Here is a 23,891-nt window from a genome sequence, read left to right as displayed (position 1 = left end):
TTAATACAATTTTGAAATACGTTCGAATGCCAGTTCGGCCGAAGATGGCCTATTCCATTAGGCTGAAAACGTTTGTGTTTCAATAAATATATCTCAGCATATAAGGTGTTAAGTGTTTTTATTAAAGGTTTAAAAGAAGCTGAGTTGAGTTTCAATTTATTGGCAAAAATTTCACAATCTCTCAGCTTTCAAAATGGTAATTCGGCCTTTTTTAAAAATGAACATCTTAACATATTTATGCTCAAAATACACGTATAAATTGTTCACTAGGACTATGCAAATAATTACGGTTTGAATATATACAGTAATTTGTTAATTTGGATAAAATGTGTAATCACTGTCTCTATCTATACCTTTGAGACACAAAACTATTGGAAGTTAGTAAATATTTTTTTTTTTTTTAATTACAAGAACTTATTTTATTGGTATTACTTTTTCATCATTTAAAAAATAATAATAAAATCCAGGAAATAAAAGTGTACACTTTATCAATCAAATACATGACATATATATAAATATATTTTTTTTCCCCAATTAAACTGAGTGTTTTTATAATTACGCGAATCACCTTATTCTCTGCTTTAATTGATTGTTTTAGAAATTTGCAAAAACATTTTTAAAAAATTAACATCGTACCGTTAGCCATCCATGCGTGTGCAATGGAAGAAACACTTAAAATATGATAGTAAAATACTATAGCTGCTAACATTTATTTTATTTTAATTTCATAAAGGTAATTCTAGTTACTCGCTACTTTACTTTACTTTACAAAAGTTACGATCGTTCAAACGATTGTTTTTTATATCACCGAATTGCTTTTACAATATTTCAAATACTGTACAAATTTGCAAAAAGTTATCGCCTCTCTTATCGCCAATTTTTACACTTTTTAATAAAGTCAAGCAAAGTACAATAACTATTGTTATTATACACTTAAGTCATCTTAGTACAGCAACAAACCTGAAAAAAATTTATGCCACAGACAAAAATGCATTCAATAATTGCCTAATCCAATACAATAATAATAATAATAACAATTCCGTATCATAGAAAGCTATATCAATAAAAGTTGGCAAAGCAAGTAGGAAAACCATTTGATCATAAGAAGCTGAGAACATACCCCATACCAAAGAAATTTAGAATCCACGGATGAAGAACTGGACATTACAGAAAACCTTTACGATATCGTAGATGATGAACATGAAAAAACGTTAATATTCACAATGAAAGCTTCTAAGCTTTCAAAAATTGCATCATTGATAACGTGTGCAAGAAGTTTCAAGAATCAGACCATATTGCTGACCATAGTGTTGTTGAAGTCTTAAAGGACATAAATACAAAAGCCCATCAAATATCATTAACTCAGTTTTTTTCAAATTGCTTCATTCCTCAACAATCCTCTTAAAATGTAAGACTAATAATCTAAATATCATTAAACATCTGATTAAAAAACATTAATTGGTTTATTAGGTTATTGAATCACCTGAAAAAGTTTAAGTATTTTCAGGACAGAAATATGCTACAATTCAGTCACTTTAGCTCAATCCACAGAAACCTAATTCGACTTTCCCATAAACCTTTCTTTTTGGTACTGTATTTCAGAAATTTTTAAGGAAATAACCATCTGGAATACCCAGAGTTATCAGCATTTAGAAGAAAAAGAACACGACATTTATATTGCTGTTTCTCAAATAGAAAAACCGACATTTGTATGCCCATCAATTGTATTAAGGTTTTTACTACGTTTCTTTCTGTCGCATATTTTCAATTTGACGTGATTCAACGTGGACATAAGAACTGGCAAAAATATCAAAGCATTAACGGCGGAAAATAAAATAACCAAAAAAATTATTTTAAAAGTCGCAACAAATATATAAGCCAAAGGAATAGCTAAAGGTAACACGGCGATTATTGTTGTTGCACTACCTTGAAATATTGCGTATCCGATAGAATTTATACTATGACGAAGACGTTCATTGGGATCTTCACTGTCATAGTGTCTATAAGCATGAGCTATATGAGCAGAATAATCGACCGAAAAACCAGCGCACATGACTAAAACGATTATAGACACTGGTGACAATTCGACATCCCACAGAGCCATGTAACCCAAGGTGGAAATTTCTATAATAACAATGGAAAGACCAACCGAAACCATAACAACGATGTCTGGTATAAGAACGAAACAAATAATCACTAAGATGATCACCACACTACTCAACAATTGTGCAGTAAATTTTACATGCAATTCAATGCTATCGGTCCAATAAGCCAAAAAGTGAAACGGAAAAACTTTAAAAGGCATTTTTTCAGTAAGTTTCCTCATGTTTATAAAAGTTAAATATGAAGATTCTTCCGTAGTAAATTTAGTCTGACAAAGTAATCTGCTTCCCACGATAGCTGAGTAATTAGAGTTGAATGCAATATCATTACGAAATCGTCGTGCAGAAGAATAACGTAGAAAAACACTGCGCAAAATTGAGATAAAATCCTTCGTATCACTTATGTTAAATGATTGTACAGATAATGAGATTCTTCGGTCCTTGAGAAATTTCAAATAGGATCTGAGCCAAGACTCGGTAAGAAAATTTGCAATTAATCCTTTTCTCTCCATTTCTGAGAAAAAATTCTCTATTTCATTCTGAATTTGTACGTCTGCGTAATTTATTTCTTGATCGATAATGATTTGGAATCTGTATTCGTAGTGATTGAAATTGTTAAAAATTTTTTTATGATATTCTGCAAAATATGAATCATATGTCACCGCCTCAGAAAGTGACCCGAAAATATGCGTGTGAGTCATGCCCCAAAGTGCTACAGCAACGTGTCCGGCGATGATGAAGAAAATAACTATTTTCACGTACCAAATTGATAAAATATAACCGAATCAAATAAAAATTGACGGCTTAGGAGCAACATCATTTTTCGTAGATTTCCAAGATTGAATAGAAAATAGAAACTTTCGAATCCAAGAACGGTTTTCTGTAAACAAACAAACAAATAAATATATATATGTTGAAAAATTCATTATGTTATTCTTACCTTTCTGAGTATTTATTTTTGTAAAGAATAAAGAATCTCTCCCTTGTTTCTCCACATATCCAAAGACTGCCATTCAAGCCCCAACAAACGTTATCTGATAAACGTAACAGAAGACAACAGCAACCGATGCATACAAACAAACATAAGTTATTACTCTGAAAGGGGTGAACAGTCCTGAAGTGAAGGCTATGAAATTCGTTACTGAAGTTACGGTAACAGAAATGACGGATTCCGAATAAACTTCTGAGAGTCTGTCCGGTACGGTCTTCTGTGGGTCGGTTTTTTTCCACGCAGCTAAAAAGATGAATGCGTCGTCCATGCCTATACCTGAAACAAAATCTATTGTTTTGAAACCCAGGAAATTGTACAGCGAATGTCATAAATAGTATCGAGTTATTTCATTTAAAATGAAATGTTCTTTAAATCAAAAATATATCTATAATTGTCCATATTCAGATAAAATTNTTATCTAATCAATCAGTATTGTGTTCTTTGTATTTAATATATTTTATCGATATCTTCGTGATAAATATTTCGTAAGATTGAATAATAAATTGATAAAATAAGTTTTAGTTTTGTTTTCGGAAATTTTACATCGTAGTCGATTATAAAGATGAAGAGTTTAATATTATTTTATGCACTGATTTCTCTGTCTTGCATAAAGCTTGTGGTCTCTTTCGGAAGTAAGTACAGTATTTAAAGTATTTCGTAATCTTTATTATTTATTTTATATAAATTAACAGGAAGATGTCAAAACAACCAATTTGAATGTAATAATGGAGCATGCATTAATAAAACTTACTGGTGCTATAAGACCTATGAAGATCGCAATTACTGCAGAGATAGAAGCGAGAAAAAAAGTTGTCATCTTTGTAAGTTTCTACTGGTATTAATTTTTCTTTTCTCTTCTAAAATATAATTAATTTATATTTACCCGTAAAAATACCGTATACAATATATTGAGTATTTCTTGAAAACGTGGTTCACTGGCATAGCCTAAATTTAAGTTAGTTAGGGTTGCCCATAAGGGTGTAGTCAGGATTTTCTCCAGGGGGAAAAATAAGATAACGTTGTTTATTAAAAAATGGTTTTATTTCAACATTTGAAAACGGTAAAAGTAATTAGTTGCAATGCTATTCGAACCTATTTAAATCTTATTTCAGCACTAGCCTACGGGAGTTCGGCTAAATGTTGTCGAAATTTCAGAAATTTCTTTCTGAAATTTATTTTTAGCTTTCAGAACCCTCTTTTTACGCACACGAATTATACAAAGACCGACAATCCGATTTTCTGTCATTGTTGATTGCATCCAAGTTTTTACCCTGTGTAAGGTGCTAAAGGATCTTTCGATATTGCACGTTGTGCAGGGCTGTGCAAGTGAGATAAGTATCGCCCGTTTTATAGATGGGTAGAACAATTGCGTTTCTTTAACTAGTGCAGCTAGTTTCTATCTCTTTCAGTTCGGCATTTGGCACATTTTTTTCCTTTCCACTGGTTGTACCAAAGTTCAGCTTCACTAAGGAAATTATTCATATTGTAGTAACTATAAAAAATTGTAGTTGTTTTTTAAATCATCATTCGTCATATCAAGCATTACGTGAGGGTGCAACGTAAACAATGAAAATGCGGGCAAGTTCTCCTCAGAAAATCGATATTCCAGATGCACTTTTCTGGATCAAGGCCTACCTTTTCTACAAAGTTGTTAATTGCAGATGCTATCCATGTCAGTCAACTCTACAAAACCTAGAAATTCTTCACGAACCATCTTTTCTTCGTCAAAATTTCTAACCCCAATGGAAAGTTGCTCTTTTCCTCATGCGTCACTGCTTTTTTCTGCCAGGATACTGTCAGCACATGCTTTTTTTACGTCAGTAGTGATGTCGTATTTAATGACGTCGCCACATAGGCCGATTATTTCATTTTAAATCTGTGATGACATGTAAGTGGCATTTTTCACTATTAAAAGCAAAAATACAGTCTTCGCATTTCCTGAAGATTTTAGGTTGCTTTAATTAGATTGCTTTGCAACTCATCAATTCAAATGAAAATAATATAGATACATACCTTCCGTGCTATAAATTTTTAATATCCATTTTAGATTGCTGTTGTTACGGAATTGGGTCCAAAAATTAAATAAACGCGCAAAAAACATTAACGGATTTATTAAAACACTTACAACATACAATAGAAGTAAATACAGCACTTATTAATTTTAAACGACGTAAGAAATCCAGTATTGCTTATGTTTCAAATAAACCTCGATCGCGGTATGTTCTGAACAAGCTCAAATTCGTTAATTCATTCAACTGACTCACTCGCACTGATTACAGCTCTTAAATAGGGAACAGAAGATACTAGAACTTTACCGCTAAGTCCCTGAACCTCGAACATTCTATAATATTCGAGTCTTACCACAGACCATTCACATCTTGAACCGCAAGTTCCCCACTCGTTTAACAGAAAGCGTTCCTGTCATTGACTCACATGATAGCTTCTTCCAGCCACGATTAAAACGCTTTCTTGCCGCGCAATACTCTTACAGTAGACCCCACTTATAAAACGGGTTCATATAATTCGGATTCGTATATAACGGCGAAAAAATTGCGACAGTATTAGTATAAACACGCTAAAAGAAACTCGTATTATTCGGTAAAACGTCATCGCCGACTCGTGTAGTGACAAGATTGGTCGAATCTAGACTAATAGCGATATTGCACAAACCGTTGAGTTTAAACGAGCAGCGGACCTACTAAAAACCATTTATTATTTAACGGCCATAAAAATTATATTTATATTAATAATGTCTCCAAAGTTCAGCGAATTTTTCGCAGAAAATAACTTATCGGGAAACAAGCGCCCGCCGTTCGATGCGCCGCTCCGCGACGAAAACAAGCTTAAGCAATGGCGTCGTCGAACGGTGTACACTTGGGAAGTAATCCTACATTTTTTTTGTTTATAGCATAGTTTAAATGGATTATTCCCAAAAAAATTATACGTATTTTGGAAATGTTGAGTCAAATTAGTCTAGAATCGATTAATTTTATGGAAGAAAACCTTTCAAACAGCCGTAGTCCGTAAACTGCACACGTGCCGGGCTGTGATTGGCTCATGTATTTAAGGACTCGTACAAAATATATAAAAATATCATAAAAAAACGGAACGTATCTACCGTGTTATAGGGGGGGTCGACTGTATAACCTATTGACCTATAATTTTTCGTTTAACTAAATGAGCTGAAAAACGTTAACGAATAAACCGATAACGGATTCGGAGTTACTTTCGCGGTTCTGTTATATATAACAGAGGGAAAGTATGGCAATCGATCAAAAAATGACCCACCCTCAGATTTTTACAGTTTTTGACTCAGGGGATCTTGAAACATCCAGAAATGCAAAAAACGGTTCTAGGTAATTTCTATATGGATGTTTGTTTGTTTGTTTGTGTGTGTCAGAACATGATTTTGTTCACGTTAAAACTGAATAATGTCTGTGCCTTTGGCCGAAAATTCCTGAAATTTTGCAGGAAAGATTGTTTATTAGAGGGATTGATGCTATTAAATTTTGCTGGTTACAGATCGACGGGGTGGAGAGATAAGGGCGGTCGTGTGTCATACTTCGAATTGAGTTAATGAAGCTTTTACTTGCTGTTAGCAATTACAACTTTTTTAAAATAAAACCCATCCCTATTTCCAAAATCCAGCTTTCTGCCATTTTATAACAATTAAACATATAAAAAGTTGTGTTTAATTAAATATTATAACAGATTACGCCACACGCAGGAAAGTTAAGCAACTCGTTGTTGGATTTTGTATTTATTAGTTTTCACTTAAAAAGTAGCCAGTGCCTGCACTTCCATCCAAATAAATCTATTCCATTTTGTCAACTTAAATCGTTATTGCGCTCTACTTGTTAGGGGTTAATCGTGAGTATAGATGAAATCCGAGACCAAATATGGAAACCTTAGGGCAGGAGATCCCGATTAACTATACTGTATAAGTTTTGGATTGAAATAATGTGACTTCCGATTTAAATCGAATCACATTATTTCAATAGATAACCAGCACTTTGTTGTTAAAAGAAGAGGTATGATGTACAGGAGCAAGCCACTACTAATTTGAGGGGGGAGCATATTTTTAATCATATTTTTAATTTATTTAATTTAAAATATATGCTGTGCACTTCATATGAACTACATCAAAAAAAATTACAGTTGGCACATAGATTTATAGTCTATTTACGGTATGTTAATTAATATAATATAAATTTAAAGAATATTTTGAATATATATTCTAATCGTAAAATTAATAAATAAATTCTAATAAATTTAACTTACATTTAATTCATTTGCAGACTACCCACATTGCGCAAGAGAACAGACTTATTGCAAAAATAACGAAAAATGTATACCCATTAAATGGGCATGCGATGGTTATAAGGATTGTACAGATAACTCTGACGAAGTAAATTGCTGTAAGTCCTAATACAAATACTAATTGCTATTAATTAATATTATTTAACTATATTCTTAATTGCATTTTAGTGAGAAATGGTTTTCGAATCGAAGATTTACCTGGAGTAAGACAAAGTAAGATGAAAGCTCTTTCGTGGTTGAGAAAACAGAGAAAATCGGATTGGGGATGGGATAGAGACACAAATCGAGCCATCGTGACACTTCGTCTTTCCGAAGAACACGACCTAAACACTTCTGATGTAACGAATCAATTAATGTTCAAGCAACTGAAACTTCAACTTTCTCAAACGTTGCTGACGTAATAATATATGAAACACGTTCCCATTTGACGAATTATATAACTTTATACCTAACAAAAAAATGACTTTTTATAGGAACGACATTAAAGACATCAAGACCTACGAAATAGCATCTTACGTCAATTCGTTACTTGCCGTTTGTTCTGATCCGAAAAATTTTCAAGAATTCGATTTAGTGGATTTATTGAAAGCAAGAATTGAAGAATCTGAATCGATAAACCCTGCAATTGCATTGACAATATGCAATTCTAATCAAACTATTCGTTCGAAAGAAATGAAAAAATTAGAAGAGGTCTTCCTGCTTAAAAAAGATTTGCCTCATCAGATAGGTAACGATTAATACATTTATCTGTTTTAGATTGTACAATAGATATAAAGTATATTTAAATATTTTCATAATCAATACGTAGACAAACTATAATATATTGTGGAAAATATGTTTGACATTAAATTTTAAAAGCGATAATCTATACAATAAATGCAATTTAAATGTAGCATAGAAGATAATTGATTTTTGAATTTATTTCTAAACAATCAGATTTATGAAATTATAAAAATTGAGTTTGATTTGATAGTAAAATCATTATAAAATGATTGTGAGACTAATCGGGGGTAAGATGTTTACGAGTTCTTCACTCTCCTACCTCTTACTCGACTCAAGACCTTGAGGTCCGGTCTCGCTTGTCTAAAAGATGGGGAAAAAAAGGGTTAGGAGAAAGGATCGTTAGATTCTTTCACCTGTCAGGATCTGACACCAATCTATCAATTTATCGCGGATAGATACGCGGATAGATGGGGAGGAATTATCACGAGCGATCTCGTCGAGGACTTCGGGTTCAGTATGGAGGTGATAATGGTGGATGAAATGCACTTCAATCGTTCGTTAACAAAATACCCGTTTATTCCGTACATTTATACATGGTTAATAATTGGAATACAAATCCCTCTCGGGATTTGTATTCCAATTATTCCAATTCCAATGTATTCCAATTATCCTATACGGATACAAATCCCTCTCGGGATTTGTATCCGTATAGTTCATAAAGTAACGGCAAAGTATAAAGTAGTCGCGACTCTATCCGCGAGGTTGGAATATTGGAGAGAGAGCTTACACATCATCGCGTGTAGGATAAATACCTCTAGTTATACAGGATGGTGGTTTCAGGACGATCTCGGAGTCCGAATCCCGGGCTCGTTAAAATAGTTTGTGAGTCGACGTAAGTCCGCAAATCATAAAATAGTTCTATCGAGGATGGTGGCGACGAGAGGCAGGTAATCCACACACACACACACGCAGAGTACAGAACAATAACTTTCTCCCCCTGTGTCATCATCGCACTTGTCTTTTATATGGGGGCTCTCTTTTCGAGATTTCCCCATGTACTGTACGTCAGAGGTGATGATCTTCGTTCACCAATGGTGGGCGAAGTGACAAACTTATGACACAACAGTTAACTCATCTTCTGTAGGGAAGTATTGTCGTGGGAACGTAGTTTTTATGAGCGATTTTTATGAGAAAATTTGTCGGTTGTTTTTCCCTTTTTTTGTGTTAACCCTAACTAAAAAAAATCGGTGTGATTTTGAAACAAAACGGTGAATGAATGAACAAAAATGAATATAACTATTCGAATCTCGGCCCTCTTAAATCCTGGCCCTCACATGATTAAAGCGGGAAATCTGTCCCAGATTGATCGTGCACCTTCCTGACCATCCAATAGCCTCCATTATGGGCCTAGCCGAACCGACGATTGGCATGGCAGAAAATAAGTTAAAAACAAAACTATTAATTTGCTTTCAATATTTGAAAATACAGCGATTTTCGTTTATTATATGATCGATTATTAAATTATTGAAAATAATGTAATGTAATAATAATAATCTTCATTATAAAGCATTGCTATACACTCATTGCCATAAAAAATAGCGCACAAAGAAGTTATTGTCGAATCGAACGAAATTGTACATGTGCGAATGTAACGGTGATATACGTAAGTGATTACAAAATGAAAGCAAAATAACCATTTATTTCATTCCTGTTGGAAAATTGTTCTCTGGAGCCAACACGTTGCAGAATTTTACTAATATATCGTTGGGCTTTCTGGTTCTTTGGATCACTACTAGAGGTCGCCAGTTGTCGTATGTGATGTCACACCGACAGTGGGACCTTAGGATTCAAACCTTAGGATTGAGGCGTTTACAGTGAGTGGCTTGTCAATGGCGGAACACCATTGGCAACGGCTGGAAACCGTACGGAGAAAAATGGAGAACTGGAATAATGGCGCCATCTGTGTTCGGATAGCGGGCAACGGTACTATCGTCCGTGTGCATGTTTATCGGATAACGGGACAGCCTCTCGGCTAATGGTCTGTCGAGGGGGTACCCGAGCCTGGGAGTCGTGTTGCCAGCTGGCTCTCGTTCATTGGCTCAAACACCGCATAGTGTTGTCAGAAGAACCCAGGTGGCTGCTATTCGGCGATTTGATCATCCGGCTTCTCTCGATGCGATGATCCTTCCCCTATCAAACTCTGTTAGTTGATCATATGGTCTTCGATTGCGACGTAAAGGCATCTCTAGTTATAAATCCTCCCTCTGCAACAGACAGGATGCCTTTGAGTGCTTTGTGTAGGCCAAAAGGGACGCGTTTTAACGTCCTCTGTTGGCATTATGCAGTGAATCATCATGCTATAACTCTAATTATTTTCATATCTGCTCGAGACTTATCTGTGTGCCAAGTTTCATATCGATACGACAACTCCTTGGTGCTCTGAGTTTTATGGAAATATAAATTACAAAGTTGTTAGAAATTATAATTATTATAATTTAATTATAATTTTAGGTTATCTAAAAAAAGCATAAAACTTACTTCTTCACGAATATTAAAATTATTAAGGTTATTATTTCAATTTTCGTAAAATATTACGAGAACGTTTAAAGTTTGTTGTTATTAATTTTTATATATTTTGACTTATATTTATATTATCATAGTGGTGCAGATGCACCTCGTGTTAATAATATATATCAATAACTTTATACTTTAGAACATGTATCAAATTTTTTATATGATTGAAATTGTCAGAACATCTGAAATAGTTAAAGAATTGCGTTAATAAACAGGTTTATGGCCCAGTGTATTTGTGAAATTCTTCTCGTAAATGTAAATTTAAATTCTAATAAGCAATTATAAATTTAATTCATATACCTTTTGAAATACCGGGTGAACAATAAAGATTGTTATTCGCAGAAACCGAACACCAGTATAATAAGTCCTAATAATACGATATGTCCTAGTAGACATTTATATAATAAACTATAAATTTACTATGGTACTTTTGAAATGGCATATTTAAACTGTAATTTAGATATAAATAATTTACTTCTTAACCTATATAGATTCTCAAGCATATGCTTCAATGGCATTTTCCTGTCTGAAAAGTCGTAGTAAGCAATTTCCATTACTTCGTAACTACAAGTTTATGGATTTCAACGAACTGATGAAAAATTTGTCTAAATTGCAAAATAAAGATGGTTCCTTCGGTAATATATATACAACAGCCGTTTTGCTTCACGTAAGTTCTTGTTAACATAACATTTTTGTAATTATCTTTGCTTTTGAAACCAAAATCATTCTGAAACATAGCCACGAAGCGAGAGATGTTTCTTATATATAATTCAGTCGAGATTATGAACTCAGAAACAATACCCCGGTCGTCAAAATATATCTTTTCTTTACGCTTGGGGTTCTAAAACACGAATTCCTAACAAATACATTAATCAATTCAATTTTATCTACTCCATGTTTTCCCTCAGTCCACCTTCTCTTAGGATAGATATGGTTTATAAATTACATAACTCGACTTTTATAGTTTTCAACTATCATTCTACTCCCCGTAACGCTCCGCAATGGCGTCTCACATACCCACCTCAAAATTACGTTACCGTAGCCTCGATTGATTGTACTAAGGATTAATATAAGGAGCAAGGTACCGAACGTTATCATTATTAATATAGTACATGTATAACGTACAAAGTGGTGATTAAACAGTGCGAATCGCTACCAACACTTCGAAAACAATCGTTTTGTTACTTGAGGATATGCATCCCTGCGTTACGTAATTTATGGTTTTCCTGATTTTTGTCTTTCCATACACTTATATTTTTTACACACTACAGTTAATAAAATATACGACATTTCGTATTGACACAACAGGAAATTTATTAGTTGTAAAACTGGAGTATTTACAATATTATTTTTATGTTTATCAATGGTTGCTTACACCAATTTTATACGAAACAGGCATTACTCTCTATTGAATACCACGTGACCAAGAACATAAAATGGAATGTAACACAAGCTATTAATTATCTTCTATCGCATCAAAAGCAAGACGGTTCGTTCGGAGATGGTTTATCAACTTATCTTGTACTTCCAATACTCAATGGGAACACATTTGTTAATTTGGGGAGTGTCAATTGCAATATAAACCGACTACGTGGGTATATTTATTTATTTCACTTCGTAAAGCTTTGAAGCTCAATTAATAATTTTATTATTAAACAATTGCAGATGACTTGAAAATAAAAGAAGAAATCGACTCTAGAAGAGCTAAAAAACATCGCGTAAATTATTATATCTTCGTTGGAAAAAATAAAGATGTTATTTTTAGTCTTTCTTTTAATGTTCCCATTAATTCCACATTTTTTGAATTCATGCAATTAGCCGAAAAATTCGATGATAAATTTAGGTAATTTCTGTGAGAATATTTTATATTGTTATTAGCAGATGAGTCCGACGTTGCTCGGGCAAAACGTAACGATAGCGAAGATTAAGATTATTATATTATAGCCGATCTCACTCGTTTTCACCGGGTGCAAGAATTAGGTCTCCCTCTTCCCAGATTAATTAGTGAAAATATGTTCGATTTTCTGGAAAAACGCAAAAACCGCATCTAAAATAGTACAGTAAAGTCGAGTTCTTTAAGATACATCTCTCTCTCCCCCGCGTTGATAATTTCGTCAAATCCCTTCTTAGTAGTTGAAAGTTGAAATTTGATACATAGTTAGGATACGTCACGAGAACGCATACTAAGAAGGGATTTTTCGAAATTCCTTCCCACGGGGGAGAGAGACAGGATTAAGGCTTCACGCTTCCATCAACAATGGAAGTGTTACGTAACAATGGAATTGTTAAGAGAATAGATGCAAGATGCAAACGTGCAAACGTTTGCATCTTGCATCGTGCGACGTGCAAGATGCGACGTGCAAAATGCAAATGTAGTTTTTTTCGTTTTGCGGGAAATCGAACATATTTTTAGACCCATCTAAAAATTTTCTAATTAGTCTGGAAACAGAGGGACTTAATTCTTGCATTCTTTGAAAACGGGTAAGGTTGACTATAACGTAATAATTTTAATCTTCGCTATCGTTACTTTTGCCCGAGTAACGCCGGGCCTACCTGCTAGTAATTAATAAAATTTCATTGAAAATTTAAGAAAGTTTCGAATGTAAAAGTATTAAAAAATGTCTTCTAGATTCAAATTCGTCGATTATCCGTGGGGTAAATACGTCTACTCCATATTTGGATTAGTTAATCATCCGGAAGAAATGAATTATTGGCAATTGTTTAAAACTTCTGAAAATTCAACATCTTTACAGCAATGCAAATGTAAGTATTTCCACGCTTTTCTATTTCTCTATACATTTCAATAGTTGTCTATTTATTCCGATCGATCTAAATCGCAATACATTTAACAAAGTTCTAGTACAGAATAGTGACAAGTTCGCAACCCCTGCAGGTTAGCAATTATGTAAATGCCCCTCCATTCTTTCAACAAGATTTAATTACTTTTTGCTGTTCTTTTCTGTACATGTTCATCCATATTGAGGTCTATAAACTGAATTATTATTCAGTCTATGTTCATCAAAGGTCATACATTAAGTATAAACTTTAATAATACCATAAAATATTTAAGAAGAATAAAATATGAGATTAAAGTTTTAAAAATTAACCACGGATATTATTTATTTATTCACACGTTGAATTAGTTTGTAAATACTTAATTAGTATGTATATTGTTAAATATGTGTACATTTAACCGATCCCACTTTACGACTTTATCGGAAACATAATTCAAATTTATGACGTATAGCCCAGGGGAAATCAGAATTTCAACAAAGAATTAGGTTTTAAAGCATGGATCTACCCCGTATTACGTTTTTAGTATAGAATATAACAAAATTAAATTTTATATTCGACAACGATTTGATTATTTATATAATTTGCTGATTGATTTTCTAAATTTTCCAGCTCCTGATAAAGTGATACCTGAAGAAGATGAGACTTATGTTTATTGGTATAAATCAATAATTGATTAAACATTTCTTGCAAAATTCTATCTGTGCTTGTGAATAAATACTTAATTTACTAAATTTGTCAACTAATTTATAAAATTAGTTATGAGTGGTCCAAAATCAGTTAATTATTTTAAAGACAAACTTTGTCTTCATCAAATGCTTTATTTCCCTTAATCGCTGGCAAGAAGTTTGGTTAACCAATTTTCGGACCATCCTATATATATATATATATATACATTACTAAAACAATGTTTAGTATAAAAAAACATATACGTAGATACCGTTTTGAATTTACTTCTTTATGTTAATTAATAATTCTGTAATTTGTAATTAATAGTAAATTAATAAAAATATTATTTTAAACCAATTGTTCCATTTTCTATATTTTAGAATTTACAATGAAATAAATTTCTGTATTTTTAATATTTTGATATCGTCATCGATACATAAATGAATGCAAAGATTATCGATTTTAACTAATTTAGTTTTTCTCTGAATTATTTATACTTATAATTTTAACTAACTACTCTCAATAGTGAGCAGATCACTGAATAGTAGAAGAGAGCAGATAGACCGTAATACGAATAAAATTGTCATTAGGTCCGACCCTACTGGAGATACACCCGACCTCCTTTATCTCCCCACTCTTTTGTCATTTAATCGCCAAAATTAAATAGCATCGATTGCCTTTACAAACAAACCTACCTGAAAAATTTCAGAAATTTTCGACAAAAAGCACAGGAGTTATTAAGCTTCAAAGAAAGCGAACAAAATTTTGCTCACCACAGATCCACACAGACTAATATCCATACACACAGGAAAAAATCATCCAAATTTTTCTACATTTCTCGAGGTTAAAAGGTGTCTTAAGACCAAAATTGTAAAAATTATTGGGGAGTGATTTTTTTGACCGATCGCAATACTTTCCCTCTGTTATATACAGTATAACAGCCGAAAAAGTAAACATTAATACACAACTAAAAAATTTTATTTTGCTAAAATGCATTCAGGGTCTTTCAAAATTATAATTTAAATTTTATTAGAATTATTTGACAATAACTGAACATTAAGGATAACTCATTACTAGGTAAAGTTGCAGGCAAAATACGGACAGATCAGCTTTGAAAGTACTCAGACAGCGAGGCAGGAAAGGAATTTATTCATATTTTTCAATCTAGTAAACGTAGTCATATAATATAAAGTTTCCTTTGAGGCACAGAATGTAATTTTGCCCACCTACAGGGAAACAAGCAAGTCAAGGTCTATATAAATAGGTCTGGACAATCTGTGCGGCACCATTTTGGGCCTTATCGATAGAGTATTCCCTAAACGAGATTTCTGTGAGAGTCGGCTATATTTAATTACATCAAAAAGTGAAAGAATGTAACATAGTTTGCTTGTACAAGTTTGTTTAAAATCTGCATCAGGCCCGCCGTAAGCGGGAGTGCACAATCCTCTCTATATACCAGCTAATTCGAATGACCCGCATGAATACAAAATGTCAGCATTTCGGGCACTCATTAGGAGAGCATTTACTTATTGCTCCAATATATTGGATAGGAGTAAAGAGATTAACAGAATTAAGGAAGTAGCTACAAATTTGGGTTTCCGCAGAAGTACAATTGAAGGGCTAGTAAAAAGTTATGAAAGAGGCAAAAGGCTAAGAACGGGAACAGATCAATTTAAGATCACAAAATTTACGTATAATAAAAACTTCAAGGACATCATGAAGCAAGTTTCCGATAAAAAACGCTCCAAAATTGTTTACAAAAGAGGTCCTAATTTATACAGTATTCTTAGAAACGACAAAGACAAGCTGAAGAAAGAAGAAACAGCGGGCGTGTATAAAATTCCCTTTGAAAACCAACAGCTAGGAATTAGGAAGGACTATATTGGAGTTACAAGACGAAATTTGGCTATTAGGCTTAAAGAACACAGATATGACATTAGCAAAGGACATTATACCACGGTTTTGTCAAATATGGCACAAGCGGAGGCTTCAGTAGTTAAATGGAATGAAGCATCTATTCTCAAGACGTTGAGGTCCCCATCTTTGGCGTTGCAACATGAAAAAATTGAAATTTATAAGAGTAAATTAAGAGACGGCTGTATCAATGCATGGGATGCTGATGGTTTATCATCGGCATGGAAGTTCCTTGTAAAAGAAAAGTTAAAACACACAAATTCTTAGTTCCTATCTGCCCTTTATAATATGATGTTTTTTATGTATATATTTTTTTGTGTGAATTTAGTCCTTTTGTGCATTTAATCCTTTAGGTTTATTTATTTTGTTTTTGTTTTTATTTTTGTTTTTTTTTTATATCGCCTTATTTATTATTTATATTAATATGGCGTCGATCTATTTAGTATACTTATTTTGTATATTGGTTGGTTAATTTATTTTTCGTTTTAATTTTGAATTTATAATGATCGAACGTTCCATTTAATACAATTTTGAAATACGTTCGAATGCCAGTTCACCTGAAGATGGCCTATTCCATTAGGCTGAAAACGTTTGTGTTTCAATAAATATATCTCAGCATATAAGGTGTTAAGTGTTTTTATTAAAGGTTTAAAAGAAGCTGAGTTGAGTTTCAATTTATTGGCAAAAATTTCACAATCTCTCAGCTTTCAAAATGGTAATTCGGCCTTTTTTAAAAATGAACATCTTAACATATTTATGCTCAAAATACACGTATAAATTGTTCACTAGGACTATGCAAATAATTACGGTTTGAATATATACAGTAATTTGTTAATTTGGATAAAATGTGTAATCACTGTCTCTATCTATACCTTTGAGACACAAAACTATTGGAAGTTAGTAAATATTTTTTTTTTTTTTAATTACAAGAACTTATTTTATTGGTATTACTTTTTCATCATTTAAAAAATAATAATAAAATCCAGGAAATAAAAGTGTACACTTTATCAATCAAATACATGACATATATATAAATATATTTTTTTTCCCCAATTAAACTGAGTGTTTTTATAATTACGCGAATCACCTTATTCTCTGCTTTAATTGATTGTTTTAGAAATTTGCAAAAACATTTTTAAAAAATTAACATCGTACCGTTAGCCATCCATGCGTGTGCAATGGAAGAAACACTTAAAATATGATAGTAAAATACTATAGCTGCTAACATTTATTTTATTTTAATTTCATAAAGGTAATTCTAGTTACTCGCTACTTTACTTTACTTTACAAAAGTTACGATCGTTCAAACGATTGTTTTTTATATCACCGAATTGCTTTTACAATATTTCAAATACTGTACAAATTTGCAAAAAGTTATCGCCTCTCTTATCGCCAATTTTTACACTTTTTAATAAAGTCAAGCAAAGTACAATAACTATTGTTATTATACACTTAAGTCATCTTAGTACAGCAACAAACCTGAAAAAAATTTATGCCACAGACAAAAATGCATTCAATAATTGCCTAATCCAATACAATAATAATAATAATAACAATTCCGTATCATAGAAAGCTATATCAATAAAAGTTGGCAAAGCAAGTAGGAAGACCATTTGATCATAAGAAGCTGAGAACATACCCCATACCAAAGAAATTTAGAATCCACGGATGAAGAACTGGACATTACAGAAAACCTTTACGACATCGTAAATGATGAACATGAAAAAACGTTAATATTCACAATGAAAGCTTCTAAGCTTTCAAAAATTGCATCATTGATAACGTGTGCAAGAAGTTTCAAGAATCAGACCATATTGCTGACCATAGTGTTGTTGAAGTCTTAAAGGACATAAATACAAAAGCCCATCAAATATCATTAACTCAGTTTTTTTCAAATTGCTTCATTCCTCAACAATCCTCTTAAAATGTAAGACTAATAATCTAAATATCATTAAACATCTGATTAAAAAACATTAATTGGTTTATTAGGTTATTGAATCACCTGAAAAAGTTTAAGTATTTTCAGGACAGAAATATGCTACAATTCAGTCACTTTAGCTCAATCCACAGAAACCTAATTCGACTTTCCCATAAACCTTTCTTTTTGGTACTGTATTTCAGAAATTTTTAAGGAAATAACCATCTGGAATACCCAGAGTTATCAGCATTTAGAAGAAAAAGAACACGACATTTATATTGCTGTTTCTCAAATAGAAAAACCGACATTTGTATGCCCATCAATTGTATTAAGGTTTTTACTACGTTTCTTTCTGTCGCATATTTTCAATTTGACGTGATTCAACGTGGACATAAGAACTGGCAAAAATATCAAAGCATTAACGGCGGAAAATAAAATAACCAAAAAAATTATTTTAAAAGTCGCAACAAATATATAAGCCAAAGGAATAGCTAAAGGTAACACGGCGATTATTGTTGTTGCACTACCTTGAAATATTGCGTATCCGATAGAATTTATACTATGACGAAGACGTTCATTGGGATCTTCACTGTCACAGTGTCTATAAGCATGAGCTATATGAGCAGAATAATCGACCGAAAAACCAGCGCACATGACTAAAACGATTATAGACACTGGTGACAATTCGACATCCCACAGAGCCATGTAACCCAAGGTGGAAATTTCTATAATAACAATGGAAAGACCAACCGAAACCATAACAACGATGTCTGGTATAAGAACGATACAAATAATCACTAAGATGATCACCACACTACTCAACAATTGTGCAGTAAATTTTACATGCAATTCAATGCTATCGGTCCAATAAGCCAAAAAGTGAAACGGAAAAACTTTAAAAGGCATTTTTTCAGTAAGTTTCCTCATGTTTATAAAAGTTAAATATGAAGATTCTTCCGTAGTAAATTTAGTCTGACAAAGTAATCTGCTTCCCACGATAGCTGAGTAATTAGAGTTGAATGCAATATCATTACGAAATCGTCGTGCAGAAGAATAACGTAGAAAAACACTGCGCAAAATTGAGATAAAATCCTTCGTATCACTTATGTTAAATGATTGTACAGATAATGAGATTCTTCGGTCCTTGAGAAATTTCAAATAGGATCTGAGCCAAGACTCGGTAAGAAAATTTGCAATTAATCCTTTTCTCTCCATTTCTGAGAAAAAATTCTCTATTTCATTCTGAATTTGTACGTCTGCGTAATTTATTTCTTGATCGATAATGATTTGGAATCTGTATTCGTAGTGATTGAAATTGTTAAAAATTTTTTTATGATATTCTGCAAAATATGAATCATATGTCACCGCCTCAGAAAGTGACCCGAAAATATGCGTGTGAGTCATGCCCCAAAGTGCTACAGCAACGTGTCCGGCGATGATGAAGAAAATAACTATTTTCACGTACCAAATTGATAAAATATAACCGAATCAAATAAAAATTGACGGCTTAGGAGCAACATCATTTTTCGTAGATTTCCAAGATTGAATAGAAAATAGAAACTTTCGAATCCAAGAACGGTTTTCTGTAAACAAACAAACAAATAAATATATATATGTTGAAAAATTCATTATGTTATTCTTACCTTTCTGAGTATTTATTTTTGTAAAGAATAAAGAATCTCTCCCTTGTTTCTCCACATATCCAAAGACTGCCATTCAAGCCCCAACAAACGTTATCTGATAAACGTAACAGAAGACAACAGCAACCGATGCATACAAACAAACATAAGTTATTACTCTGAAAGGGGTGAACAGTCCTGAAGTGAAGGCTATGAAATTCGTTACTGAAGTTACGGTAACAGAAATGACGGATTCCGAATAAACTTCTGAGAGTCTGTCCGGTACGGTCTTCTGTGGGTCGGTTTTTTTCCACGCAGCTAAAAAGATGAATGCGTCGTCCATGCCTATACCTGAAACAAAATCTATTGTTTTGAAACCCAGGAAATTGTACAGCGAATGTCATAAATAGTATCGAGTTATTTCATTTAAAATGAAATGTTCTTTAAATCAAAAATATATCTATAATTGTCCATATTCAGTTAAAATTATTTTAACTTAGAAATAGCGAGACATTGAGCAGGGTTCTAAAGGCAATTATCATGCCACTTTTAAATGGAAATCAAGACTTAATATTAATTGCTTTTCTTATATAAATGAAAATTATTAATTTAATAATTAATGTTGTAACTTGCTTCTATTTTAAGGAAAAACAATCCTGTTTTATTTAATTCACATTAAATACAGACAAAAAAAAAATAGATTAAGTGGCAGGTAATATGGCAATAGAATGTTAACGCAACTTTAAATCACTTGATTTATTCCGCGTAAATTTAATTATAGGTTCACAGAATCGTTTATTTTGTGTAAATTGCCTTTTGTATTGCAATTTCACAGCAGTTTTTAATATACAGGTTCGGAATTTCAATTTAAGGCTGGCAATTTCTATTTAGTTACTCGAATTTAATGCACTATATTTAAATTCCATATTCGCTATTCGGTATTTGCACCGATTTTTAATATTTAACGAAGCTAAAATTTGCTCATTAACAAGACTAACAAATATAATAAAATAATTTTCCAATGGGCAATTTTACGATTTTTATTGTTTTTGTCTTAAACTTGTTTTAATGCAATTCGTAACTTTCTCTTGATTCACGTGACTTGATTTATATGTGATAACTTCGTGATTCGTGTGAAGAAGCCCAGCTCTTACTATAATCGAAGCTCGTTTATTGAAACTCGTACGTTCAGTGCACACTTAAAATTAATCGTACCGTTACTGGTATCTGTGAATTTTTTTTAAAAAACCTAAAGTTTTTGGGTTTTTTTCAGTAACTTATCACACAAAGAACAGTTATTGATAAAGACCTTTTTAATGTAGGAAATGCATTTCGGGTCTTAATGACCCCTTTTCAGTCCTTATTTTTTACAAAAGAAATAATATGTGTAATTTATATCACACATAATATAGATAATATTTTTTAAAATCTCCTTTTACTTAAATAGCTGATTATTAATTACAAATTGAAATTAAAAATTGGACAATTGATTGGATTAAATTTGTTTAAAAAAACGGTGCTGCATGAGATAAAATTAAGATAGATAAGTAAAACAATATGGCTATGTTTAAAAATAACAAATTTTAAAAATTAAAACAGATAAATAGAAGTAAAGTTAGGTTTAAAAAATATACTTTTTACCAATCTACATGCAATAGCAATTTATATTATTTTATAAGATAACAAATTTTAATTTTTAATTTTTATTTATTTAAAATTTTTTAGTTATCTACCTTAATTTTATCTCATGCAGCATTCTTTTTTAAAGAAATTTTATCCAGTCACTTGCCCAATTTTTAATTTCAATTTGTACAGTACAATTTCGCCTGGCAAAATTGTACTGTTCGTTAATTATATTAGAATTCTCGTAAAGGGAACCCTTCAAAAGGCAAGAAAGCTGGGGATTTTTCTCTGGGATCCGTGGTAGGTTCGTAGTAGTTTCTAACCGTATAAATTGACGTTATTGAGCGGAAATCTTCATAAATCAGAAAGCCTTTTGTCTGTGATCGAAGTTTAAAGCAATAGAACGATCATTAATAAACACATCAATTAGCAACTTGCAGCCCGGGATATGCGGCTCGCGAGCTTTTAATATTCGGCTCTGGAGTTTGAAAACGTAATTTTATTTTTCCATTTTCTGTCTTTTGCCATTATGCAATCCCTATAAAGCTTCGTCACGAATATAAGCTCATATTCGTCATGAAGAATATTCAAACCGAACTTGACCAGTTAAAAGATGACAATAAACTATAAATTACTGGTGTACATGTCGACAGCATATATTATTCAGTACCTAAGGCACTGGAAGGCTGTGGAGTATGCGGTATACAGCAAGATTTAATCATGGAAACCTGCTTGAAGCTTCGTAAGAAAATATGTATGCGGCGCCTAACAAGTTATTTTGCAGCTTACATCCAAAAAAGTTGCTAATCACTGATTTAAATCATCATTAGCTGAGATATAGAAACGTTTTAGCTTTAATCATGTCAAAAGGAGCTGAAAGAGGAGACCAATTTCTTATAAAACCGTAATGAAACCAAGAGTAACAGGAACAATGAAACATCGAAAGATAGAATATTGTGATCAAGATAAACCCTCGGCAAATATTTCACTGACAATACTACAAATACCTACCTACAAATTTTTCTCCGCGATCAACCTTGTCATATAGACATCTATATATTATATAGTATTCAGCAAGCAGAAGATAAATTGTCTTGTGGGCGAACGGAAGTTTCCACTTTCGAAATAGTCTCTTTTTAAAAATAAACCAATGTGTTTATTTCTGTATTCTGTCAAAATTTGTGAAATTCTGTCGCAACATTAACATTTTAATTAACACCGGGAACATCACAATTAGCTTGAAGTTTGCACGAGCTACCACTCGAGTTTGACAGCAATTCGAATATATCTCAAATCCAACAATTATCTTTATCTGCATATAGCATTAATTTAAAAGTGAAGGACAATATTAATAGGGTAAGAAAAACAAGTTTTATATAATTTTAAACAATTTACAATTCTTACCTATAATTAGAAATGGTATAGATCCAGCTGGAGCCACAAACGGTGTATTAAAATACATGATCAATCCAAATGACGAAGCCAAAGACATTCCTCCCGATATTAATGCAATGACTCCGATCCAAGGTTTGCTCTCGATCCAACTGTTATACAGACAAGTCAGCATTGAAAAGATTACTACTGCTAACATTGCAATCGGAAGTTGAGGAAGTAAACGATACAACACTTTAAATAGTTCCTGTTCGATTGTAATCGACGTGTATCGATCGACGATTATGTACTCAAAATTACTTGATTCAATACGATCCAAAAACAAACTTTGCCATTCTTCTACTCTGTTTCTGTCAATACTCGAATCGTCATTAAAGTAGTAAACGAGTCTCAACACTTTCGCGCTTTTCACGTAATCTTCTAAAGTTTTTTGTACACCTCCTAAAAATAAACTGTTCAGTTGATACTCGTATCGACTTATTTCGTGTAAAGGATATTTAATAGTATAAGTTTTGTTTTCTATCATTTCCACTTCATTCTGCATGAATAAAATAGAATTTTCGAAGCATCTTTTGTTATTTCGTGCGCACAAATCATTGTATGTGAAATTGTCCGCAGTTTTTATATTTTGAATAATTTCATCTAATTGAATAATTTCTCGAAATACTTTTTTTCGAAGCATTGATCCTTCGTCTTTGGCTGTAATTAGGACTACTACTACATTTGGTTCTCTGTTCATCCTTTCCATGTGTGCATCGGAAGATAAATTCATTGGAAATAGTCGTGCTATAACTTCTTCTTCTTTAACATGTCTGGTATTCTTGGGTCCAAATAAATATTTCATGTTCCTTTCGTCGTGCCACTTGTGAAGACCCGTAGCTAATACCATGGATACAAACAGTGGAACGACGATAAAGTAAATAGGATTTCTCCCAACACGTAATCCTAACTCCTTCATCTTCTGCGATAAGTAAACGCTCGGATACTTAAGTTTCATTGCAAATCTAAAAAAACTGAAACTATTTATATGAGCGTTTTATTAATGAAAATATCTATAAGTAAAAATAAAAATGATAAAAATTAAAACACTTTGCAATGGAGTCGAAATTACTTTTATTAATACCGGTAACTACCTTGTATATAAAATTCTAGAAGAAAACTTCTGCCTCTTCCGACTTCAGAATTTAATTTAAAAAACGTCAAAGAATACTTGAAAGAGAACAGTAACTTTAATTATTAAACATTACCATGAT

The 23,891-nt window shown here is 32.4% G+C and overlaps 3 protein-coding genes across 4 annotated transcripts; 1 reads left to right on the top strand and 2 right to left on the bottom strand.

Moving 5' to 3' along the window:
* Window positions 1–1,086: 1,086 nt before the first annotated feature.
* On the bottom strand, window positions 1,087–3,466 carry LOC111615437 (patched domain-containing protein 3-like). The gene is made up of 2 exons (XM_023356845.1): window positions 3,043–3,466; window positions 1,087–2,982 (listed from the first exon to the last, which is right to left on the bottom strand). The coding sequence occupies exon 2, from the start codon at window positions 2,801–2,803 to the stop codon at window positions 1,688–1,690; it is 1,116 nt and encodes a 371-aa protein (XP_023212613.1). The 5' UTR covers window positions 2,804–2,982; window positions 3,043–3,466; the 3' UTR covers window positions 1,087–1,687.
* A 135-nt stretch (window positions 3,467–3,601) lies between these two features.
* Window positions 3,602–14,201, top strand: LOC111615439 (uncharacterized protein CG3556-like). The gene is made up of 10 exons (XM_023356847.1): window positions 3,602–3,725; window positions 3,786–3,914; window positions 7,392–7,511; window positions 7,582–7,810; window positions 7,887–8,140; window positions 11,202–11,377; window positions 12,106–12,301; window positions 12,376–12,553; window positions 13,340–13,473; window positions 14,116–14,201. The coding sequence occupies exons 1-10, from the start codon at window positions 3,656–3,658 to the stop codon at window positions 14,181–14,183; spliced, it is 1,554 nt and encodes a 517-aa protein (XP_023212615.1). The 5' UTR covers window positions 3,602–3,655; the 3' UTR covers window positions 14,184–14,201.
* Window positions 14,202–18,872: 4,671 nt separating this feature from the next.
* LOC111615438 (patched domain-containing protein 3-like) lies at window positions 18,873–23,594 on the bottom strand. 2 transcript variants are annotated; one of them, XR_002755082.1, is made up of 3 exons: window positions 22,651–23,594; window positions 19,648–19,974; window positions 18,873–19,587 (listed from the first exon to the last, which is right to left on the bottom strand). XR_002755082.1 is itself a non-coding variant. In XM_023356846.1 (2 exons), the coding sequence occupies exons 1-2, from the start codon at window positions 23,525–23,527 to the stop codon at window positions 19,721–19,723; spliced, it is 1,131 nt and encodes a 376-aa protein (XP_023212614.1). In that variant the 5' UTR covers window positions 23,528–23,594; the 3' UTR covers window positions 18,873–19,720. The 2 variants fall into 2 exon arrangements, 1 of the variants encoding a protein (XP_023212614.1); XM_023356846.1 differs by having other exon boundaries at window positions 18,873–19,974.
* Between the last annotated feature and the right edge of the window lie 297 nt (window positions 23,595–23,891).

This window comes from Centruroides sculpturatus, unplaced genomic scaffold (genome assembly GCF_000671375.1).
Source record: "Centruroides sculpturatus isolate CEXI.00-Female unplaced genomic scaffold, Cexi_2.0 scaffold2280, whole genome shotgun sequence".
Taxonomy (NCBI): Eukaryota; Metazoa; Arthropoda; class Arachnida; order Scorpiones; family Buthidae; genus Centruroides; species Centruroides sculpturatus.
Note: the sequence above shows the minus strand (reverse complement) of the source record. Positions and strands in the feature narration are given on the sequence as shown.